Source organism: Sclerotinia sclerotiorum, genomic scaffold, assembly GCF_000146945.2.
Source record: "Sclerotinia sclerotiorum 1980 UF-70 scaffold_2 genomic scaffold, whole genome shotgun sequence".
Lineage (NCBI taxonomy): Eukaryota > Fungi > Ascomycota > Leotiomycetes > Helotiales > Sclerotiniaceae > Sclerotinia > Sclerotinia sclerotiorum.
In genome coordinates, this window is record NW_001820834.1 from 244379 (window position 1) to 253766 (window position 9388).

At 37.4% G+C, this 9388-nt stretch overlaps 3 protein-coding genes across 3 annotated transcripts; all 3 read left to right on the forward strand.

The window, feature by feature from the left end:
- Nucleotides 1-967: 967 nt before the first annotated feature.
- SS1G_01170 (predicted protein) lies at nucleotides 968-1257 on the forward strand (the record flags this gene model as incomplete). Its single annotated transcript, XM_001596927.1, has 2 exons — nucleotides 968-1023; nucleotides 1068-1257. 2 exons carry the CDS (start codon nucleotides 968-970, stop codon nucleotides 1255-1257), a joined length of 246 nt encoding a protein of 81 aa, XP_001596977.1.
- A 2907-nt stretch (nucleotides 1258-4164) lies between these two features.
- Nucleotides 4165-4440, forward strand: SS1G_01171 (predicted protein; the record flags this gene model as incomplete). Its single annotated transcript, XM_001596928.1, has 1 exon — nucleotides 4165-4440. The coding sequence occupies one exon, from the start codon at nucleotides 4165-4167 to the stop codon at nucleotides 4438-4440; it is 276 nt and encodes a 91-aa protein (XP_001596978.1).
- Nucleotides 4441-5529: 1089 nt separating this feature from the next.
- SS1G_01172 (hypothetical protein) lies at nucleotides 5530-7924 on the forward strand (the record flags this gene model as incomplete). The annotated part of the gene is made up of 6 exons (XM_001596929.1): nucleotides 5530-5943; nucleotides 6007-6059; nucleotides 6138-6615; nucleotides 6697-7164; nucleotides 7212-7612; nucleotides 7864-7924. The coding sequence occupies 6 exons, from the start codon at nucleotides 5530-5532 to the stop codon at nucleotides 7922-7924; spliced, it is 1875 nt and encodes a 624-aa protein (XP_001596979.1).
- Between the last annotated feature and the right edge of the window lie 1464 nt (nucleotides 7925-9388).

Sequence of the window (9388 nt, forward strand, 5' to 3'; positions counted from 1 at the left end):
TTTATATTATATATATATAAATGTAGATTTTAATTATCCATGGCATAGAGGTCGTTTTAGTTTTTTATTTTTATTTTTAGATTTTTTTTTGTCTACTTTTTTAAGAGGAAAGAGGGGGGGATGAGGATGAGGATGAGTAAGGATGGAATATATAAATGTAGGTATTTTTATTAAGATAAGGTAAGATGAGATGAGGTAGAGGATTTTTTGATATTTTAGGAGGGAGAATAGGAGTTGGAGGTTGGAGGTTGGAGGTTGGGATGGGAAAGGAGAGGATAGATGGGAAGGGTAGAGAAGGATGGAAGGAGATACAAGGGAAGGAGTATGGATGGGAGTTTTGAGTTTTGAGTTTCTGGAGTATGGTGTTACGACAGGTAACAATTAGGTCACGGGATTAGTAATAACACGTGATGCGAGGACTCGAAGAGCTCGAAGGCTTGGCCTCTCGAACCCTTCGATCGAGGAGAGCGAAAGGATCGAAGCTCGATCCTCTTGCTCCCTTCGAGCCACGAAGCATGAAGGTCTATATAATCTAGACGGATTTCCTTTGTATAGAGCTTCGTGCTCAAGATCAAGATCAATCATTTAGTATACTCTACTATTAGTTACGAATTGCATCATTGTCATTACTTAAGTCTCTGCTTGACGCTCTAGTTATAAACTCACCTCGAGAGCCTAGAGCACTTCCACGTGATCTAGACGGCACATCTCGTAACAAGAAAGTATAAATTATAAAATTACAGAGTATAATAATTACTCTATATATTGATTTATTATAAAGAGTATAGAGTAATTAATAATTATTTATATAAAATCCTAACACACACTTAACCTTAATAATTATTTAGGTGACACAAAAAATCATAAGTGCATAAAATACATAAATCATAGACCCCATGAACAAGGTTGGTAAAGGTGCAGGTAATAAGGTAGGCAGGGTAGAGTAAGGTCAAGATGGGAGATCAAGATGGGAGGTCAAGACGGGAGGTCAGGAGGCCAGGAGGCCAGGAGGTCAAAGATCGGGTTTGTGTTTGTGTTTGTGTTTTAGGATCTTATCAGTATTGTAGTAAGGTTACGGAACGGAGTATGGTAGGTAGGATTGATATGTTGGGGGAATCCTTGGCGAGGGGAGGGAAGGCGAGAGGAGAGGGGGATCTTCGTTTGAGTACGGAGTATGGAGGACGGAGTGTACATGGTATATATATATGGTATGGTATGATGATGATGATGGGAAGGACTTGGGGTTCGGGGAGATAAGGTTTGGTTTGGTTTGGTTTGATGTATTGATCTCATGTAGGTCAGGGAGGTAGGAGGTACTGATTGATTGATGTGATGATTAAGGTTATCTATGTAAGGTTATATATATGGGTATTAGTGGTGTGTGTTGGAACTTGGTGGTGTTAGGATTTAGTGGTGTTGGAACTTGTTAGTGGTGATATTGATGAATGAATAAACGAATGACCAAAAAGAAACAGAGTAGGTATGAATGAGCAAGTTTTGAAGTTACAGGGAATTAATATTGTTTGAGAAAGTAGAAAGTAGAAAGTACACCGAGTTGATATGATACAATTATGATCATCGGTAATAATCCTTTCAAGAATTCTTTCAGACAATCATACATTCATACATTTATTAGATAATCAGTCACAGGAATAAAATATTGTACTCGGTCTCATACACATACATACAGAGGACTCAAATGCTGAAACCTCGTGATCCTTATAAAGTGGAAAATGGGATGGTGAGCACTGAGTACTCCATACGGAGGTAGTGAAGTGTTTATGCATTGCAGTTGGCTAGGTGGGTGGGTGGGTAGTTGGGTTGATGATTAGGTACTAGGTAGGTAGGTAGATAGGTACGGAGTAAAGTACTTTATAGTAAAGATACCTAGTATATATGTATGTATGATGATGGAGAAACAATAACGGGCGAGAATCTTTGGGCTCTGGGGTGGTTGGTATTACTGGTGTGTTGGTTATAGATGGGTTGTACAATATCTCTGTAGATTGGTCAATGGGTGGGATGGAAAAGGTCTGGAATATTTTGAAGTACTCTGTAGGTGTTTTGTACTCCATAAGGTTACATACTTCGTACATACTCCGTACATACTGTGATACTCGTGATGGATTCATTCCTGATTGTCTGACTATACCTACCTACATAACGGTAAACTCGCAGTAACCGGTATCGACGGGTAAACTTGAAAAAGAATGTCTGGTGGTGGGTCAGTGATGGAAAACTCAGACCTTCTAGATCTTTTATCGATGCACAGATGCTGCAGAATGCAGTTTGACGTGTTATCTTTTTGGGTTGATACAAATAATGTAATTTATTATTACCTGGTAGGTACACCGTGATGTGATACTTCGGAGTGTCCGTTTTTCTTCCACGAATCTTGATGATGTTGGGGAGTTGTACAAGTATTCATTCATATATTATGATAACCTTACATAAGGGATGTATGTAGTAGGTATGTATATATTCGGTGATGTATGGAATTCGATGATAGTACCTAGTAATTACAATAACAATAACAATAACAATAATCATAACCCTACATACATTATCGCATACAATATTCCTACATACAATACTTCACAATTCATAAAGGTTTGAGGTTATCCATATCAAGCTTATTCGCCGGTGGCAAAAGGTTTCATAATAATTGGTTTCATCAGCATCAGAGCGTACCATCATTCATCATTTCACATTTCATCACCCTTTGCATCATCCGTCATACTAGTTTATACAGGGGATTCATCTTTTAATGCTTGTCCATTGATCACGACTTTTTTTCAATTACGGGTACCTTACAGAGAATAAAATCAATAATATTGAATTATCCTAATCGAATTATTCTCCCTCAGTTACAAAATATCCAATCATCTTCTTCAATTGTTCTCTGCAGCTACTTCGGAAGTACAGATTAAGCTTACCGGTCCCTTCCATGTTATCCGAAGGAGGAAGAAACATTCTTGGTCTCTTGATGTTTGACCTCTTCAGACAAGTTTTGTAAGATGATTTTGTATCTACTCCGTACAGAGGACTTTTGAAGAAACAATAAGATATTTTACATTTGGATATGGATTAATTAAATACACCTACATCTAGACTTTTGTCATTGTATTGTATTTGAAATCTAATCTATATGAATACATTATTACTTCCATGACAAATTCATTAATTATTGCATTCCTTCATTCATATATTTGCATTACACAAAACCCTTACTAATAAATCCCTTGTTCCTCTTCCCCTGCTTCACTGCTTCACTGCTTCACTACTTCCCCTCTTCTCCAAGATATCCAATACAATCTCTCAATTCTATTTCTAGATATTTCCAGGTACTCCTTCTTCCTGTATGTACTCTCTCCAGATAAGGAAAAGTCTCAGTTCCACAAGGTTGTTCTGATGTTCTGATGTTCCAGGATTTCAACCTTTCATACACATCAACCCAGCGAGTGAGTGCAACTGTGGAGAAAACAAAAAAGAAAATCAAAACCTAGCTTGAATCCCCTCTTTCAAGCATTATCAGCATCAAAAGTATCATCATCCCAGCATTTCTCAATCAATCTCAGCATTTCTTTTCCAAAGTGGGTTATGCACGCATAAGAAAATAGTGGAGAGTTCCATATGCGTGTATCAGAAACCACTTTCGCCATTTAAGAAGGGTGCGCATCTGCCATTCCAGCGTTCCACGTCGTCGTGTCCTCTTTGGGTCTCTGCATCAAATCATTCTTCCAATTTTCTTAGTGAGAGGTCTCGATCGTTGTTTGTTCCCACTTAACTTGCTCACTCCCTGCTTAGATTCAACAGACTCGTCACTCGTTGTACCTTGCCCAATTCGTTCATTTATCATATCTTAAGGCTGTGCCGAAGATATATCTATCACTCGTTGGATTTGCTTTCATTTATTGCTTCATCGCTTTGTATCATTTGGAATCTACCAACTATCAACTTTCGTTATTGGGATTTTTGGTCCTCGATTACTTTAAACTATATCATTCTTCAATTGAATTGAGATCTTTGATTAGTATCTCTTCATCCTCATACACACATATACACATACATACACACACCACACATACACATACACATACACAAACACTACCTTCAACCTTACACTCCCACAAACAAACCTAAACACCACCTCACACAATCAACATGCGTTCATTCTCCTTCAGCAGCATTCGCGGTTCACTCCGACGATCCTCTTCTCCCTCCGGTAGTTCCATAAACTCCAACTCCACCGGTCGAGAATCCTACACCTCCTCATCATCATCTAGTCCTATAAACACCATCAACGACATCATGCATCGACAACCATCAATGGTCGATCTAGAAGAAGAAAAGAGGAGTTTTGGCAGTGGACTTGAGATTCTAGAACCGAGACCTATTGTTTATTGGGGAGGTATGGAAGAGAGATTGGGGAGATTTTAAAATGTGCGGGGTTGGTGATAAGATATGATATGAGGGATGAATTGGGATGAAATGGAATGGAATTGGATTGAAATGGGAATTGTTACTTGTGGGAGAGGTCTTCAATTTCATTCCTCTATGGCGTTTTGTATTAATGAATACGGATGGATGGTCGGGTGGTTGGATGGAAGGTCTGAATGATTATTTATTGTTATTCTTCTTCTCAAAATTAGGAATGGGGTTGGGATGGAGGGCGTTTTGTTCCATAATGGATGGATGGAATCTTTTGTTTTCTTTCTTTTCTCATCATCTTCTTGTTGTTCTTTCTTACCGCACAACGATAAGACAACAACGACAATTCGATAAGAAATGTCGGAGAACAAAAGAAGTCGAGTCGATGATTCTTTTTTTGTGAGAAGGAGGGAGATGGGAAGTTGAGGGGATATATTTAGTTGTAATGAGATAGGATGTGGTAGAAGGATAAATAAATAGTCCTGAACTTTTATCTTTTGTCCGAGATGAGATGGGATGAGATGAGATGAATAGTACAACAGAAATATATTAGAAACAACATGATAAAATAAGAAAAACAATTTAAATAATTAAAATCTTTCAATAAAAAAAAGTCTACATATATATTTACTTGAGTGTTTGTTTATTTCTATTTATTTGATTCATTTATTCATTCAAAATCAGAACCAGAATTCACGATTCACGATTCACGATTCTCAATTTTGTATTTTTGTAATTTTATATTCTTAGATTTTCTTAGAGAACCTTGTAAGGTTAGGTTAGAGGAAAGGAAAAGGAAAGGAAAAGGAAAAGGGAAAGGCCGCACAGGGCTTTATCTGCGCTTTATCTAATCTGCTCTTTTCCTTTCTTTTTACTCATTAAACTTATCTACTCCTTATTTATCACGTCGTATTGTCTCGATCTCTCTTGTCTTGTCTTGTACATCGATCGCTCTTTTATATTGATATTTTATATTTATTGCTATAGGTATTGATGTATATCTCAGTTTTCGATTTCTGGTTTCTGGTTTTCTAGTTTTCTGGATCGCTCGTTAGGTAGGCTGAGCAAGTTTTGAAGAAATTGGGAGGGGGTTTGGGGATGCGCGGGCTTGGGGAGGGATATGGAGGTGGTGGTGGTGGTGAAGGGTCTGAAGGTGAGGCTTTGAGGTTGGATTTTGAGGATGAGGGTGAGGGGGAAGTTGAGGGGTTGAAAATGGGGATGGAAATGGGGAGGAAAAATTCAGATTTTGTTCTAAATCGTGATGATATGATGGATAGGAATGGAATCGAAACTGGAGAGGTCCAAAATGAATCCCATTCGGACGATGGACTTGGTGAAGAAGAAGAAGACGCTTTAATATCCAATGCGCAGGAGGAAACACACACGGAGATGGAGAGGAATATGAATACAAATATGGAAATGGAAAGAGAGATGAATAAAGCACAAGCTTGGAATCTTTATCTAAGTCATTTCTTATCAACATGGAATGGGAGGAGTTATGAATTTGCTGCTGTAGGTTATGCGACGCGGGGTTTCTCGATAGAAAAACATAAAAATGCTAATGATTCTAAATAGATTATCTTCACTGCAAATGCCTGGCCTGATACTCTGTTTGCTGCTTCTATACGGTATGTTTTTCCTTTTTTTGCGCAGGGAGATGAGGGGTAAGTATCACGTGATTAAGACTTACTGATTTGATTTAATAGAGGTATTGTGAGAACTTTAGCATCGATTTGTTTCTCTTCGAGTGTAGGAAGATGGGTTGATAAAAGTCCGGATCGATTAAAGACACTTTTGACTACGATTAATATTAATAGAATTGCAGTAATCTGCGCTTCTATATTGTGGTTTTTTGTTGTAGAATCAGAGAGTAGTAGCGATGTCGATGAGGGTATGTCACCTGGGCTTACAACAGAGAACATGACTGTTAGAAATACAGTCAAGATTTCTATGTTCGCGCTAATTCTCGGTTTTGGAATTCTTGAAGGTTTAAGCGCTAATGGGAATATGTTATCAATGGAAAGGGATTGGGTGGTTGTTGCTGCTGCTCCGGAAGGAAGAGGATATGATCTTACTCATCTAAACTCTACCATGAGGAGAATCGATTTAAGTTGTAGACTTCTCGCGCCGATATTAATCTCCTTCTTGATCTCGGTATTAGGAATCAAAATTGGTGTGATGCTTGTAGGTAGTATGAATGCTGTCACTTGGGGTGTGGAAATCTGGTGTGCTAGGAGGGTTTGGAAATCTAATACCCAATTACAGATGCGGAAAGATGTTAGATATGATGAAATAATTGCAGATTTTCAAGTACGGAGTTTGATGGAAAAGATCGCTCGAGGTGTTAGATTTTATAGGGAAGATTTCCAAAATTACTTTTCGTCAAAAGTATGGATTCCTTCGTTATCTCTTTCTTTACTTCATCTTTCGGCACTTTCATATGGAGCGACATTTATTACTTTTTTGTTGAATGTGGGATTCTCGTTGGATCTTATCACATTGGCAAGAGCAATAGGGAGTGTATTTGAAATTAGTAGTACGATTGTGACTCCTGTTGGAGTTCGACATTTGTCAAAGGCTCATGGACGTGGTCGATTTGATCGTTTATATCGATCAGATGATTCTGATGAATCTTTATTGGAAGGAGAGCATGAGATTGATGAATCGGGAAGAGTTGCAACTGGATTGGAACGATTAGGTCTTTGGGGTCTTTCATGGCAACTTATCAATCTCGTAGGCATCCTTTCATATCATTACTCTAACATACTAACCCATCCTAGATACCTGTTACATTAATCCTCTGGACACTATCTTCCATCATTCCCACCAATTCTACTCCTACCCTACTACCTCGGACCATCCCATCAACAAACTCCATACTTCTCCCCCTCCTTCTCTTCACCACCCTCTCCTTTTCCCGTCTCGGTCTCTGGATCTTCGACCTCACTACTCAACAACTAACTCAGACACTCGTAACTCCTACTCAACGCTCCTCATTTACCGGGTGCGAATATTCTCTCGTTGCTTTCTTCGAATTGGGTAATAATGTCATGGCGATGATTTGGTCAAGACCAGAACAATTTAAATGGCTGGCTTTTGTGAGTTTAGGTGCTGTGGGTTTGAGTGCTGTGTTGTATGCTGCTTGGGTGAGGAGTGTGAGGGGTCATTTAGTTCATTGGGAGTGGGTTTGTAGATGTACTAAGGAATGTGGAAGGGGATGATGTTTATAGGAAATGTCGGTATGATTTCATGAAGGTCGGTGGTATTCCTTGCATAGTAGTGTATTTTACTGAATGTTGAAAGTGTTTGATATTTTATAAAGTCATTGTGCAACCTTCCCACAGGCTCCAAGTCAAAAGTAACTTGGAAGTTACTGAGAAGCGAACAAGTACTACGAATCCCAATTACAGTGTCTCTAATGTCAATATTCAGATTTCCAAAGTTGTTCGGCAAGACATTCAGCATCACATTCGTACTACTTATCTTTATTTGAGACTTTTCCCATAACAAACAAACCCCACTTCATACAATATACACTAGCCAAGTGGTAGTGATTCATTATTCATTGAATAATACTGTCTGGTGTATCCTATAATTTCGTGACTACGTCATGTATACGCTTCTGGGATTATACATATCACTCTCATTCATTCTCAGCTATTTCTTCCATCTTAGTAGGTGCACCATAGTGAGCTAAGCTACAAATTTATAATCACCCACCTCGCTTTGTAATAAGTAATAAGTATTGATATTCCTTATTCAAAATATGTAATTTCACCTTCCTCAATAGGTTTATTTTATAATACAGGATTTTATGATTCACAATTAGCTTTTGATTTTTTGATGCGGTATCTTATTATTCACTATATATTTGCGTATAAGAGTTCTATTTATCATATAACTAGCTCGCCTTTCATCCATAAAATAGTTAGAGAGTTCCAGATCTTAAGATCGATGTAATTTTGTGAGTACATGATGGGTCTGTGGCTAATTGATATTCAACTACGCGACTACAATACGAAAATTAGAAGATAGTCAGGAGATGGGTTTTAATAACAACGACATTATTAATATTGATATTATAAATATTCATATCTATAGTCAATATTATCCGAAACATCTACAGCATCTCAACCAGCTAGATATCAAGAAGATTCTTGATATCTATCTAGCTATATGCATTAAAATCTAAAACCTTCTTCTTCCGCCTACTTAACAAAAAGGACACAATCACATCAAAACACTTCGCCATTTCAAAATACCCCAAAAAACAAAATTCTTTTAGTAACTTTTACAATCATCTCAAAAACAATAGAACCGGTACCCCAAATTCTGTACGAAAAATCGGAATATTTCTTTTTTTAAGAAGAGGATTCATCTATATACCCGGTGAATATATTAAATTATTATTGTTATTTTAAGATTATATTTTTACTCTTCTTTTTCTCTTTTATCTTTTATTTATTTGTGTTTTATTTATATTTATATTTACATATATATTTTTTATTATTCTATAACTCTCTTGTAATTATATTCTCAATACTCGCCCACTACAAAAATGCATAGTTTATAGAGTATTATGTCTATTAAAATTCTTTCAAATCTTTATGTAAATCTGGATCCTTTAATTTTTTTCAACTTCTCCAACTTCTCCAACCTCCTCAATCTCCTCAAACTCCCTACCCTGGAACCTCAAAACCCCAAAACCCGTAAATCAATCTCCTCCTTCATTCATTCATCTACACCCCAACACCACACAACATCAATCCCATCCAATCCACTCCCAACAAATTACCGTTACACCTTCACACCTCCACCATATAAATTTTAAAATCAAATAATTCTACGTAAATCACCAAAAAAAATTAGAAAATTCATAAACTTTCAGACCCCTCGATATGAAGAGTGGAATATTTATTCATTTTTGTGTGTTGAGGGGGGATTTGGGGATAGAGAT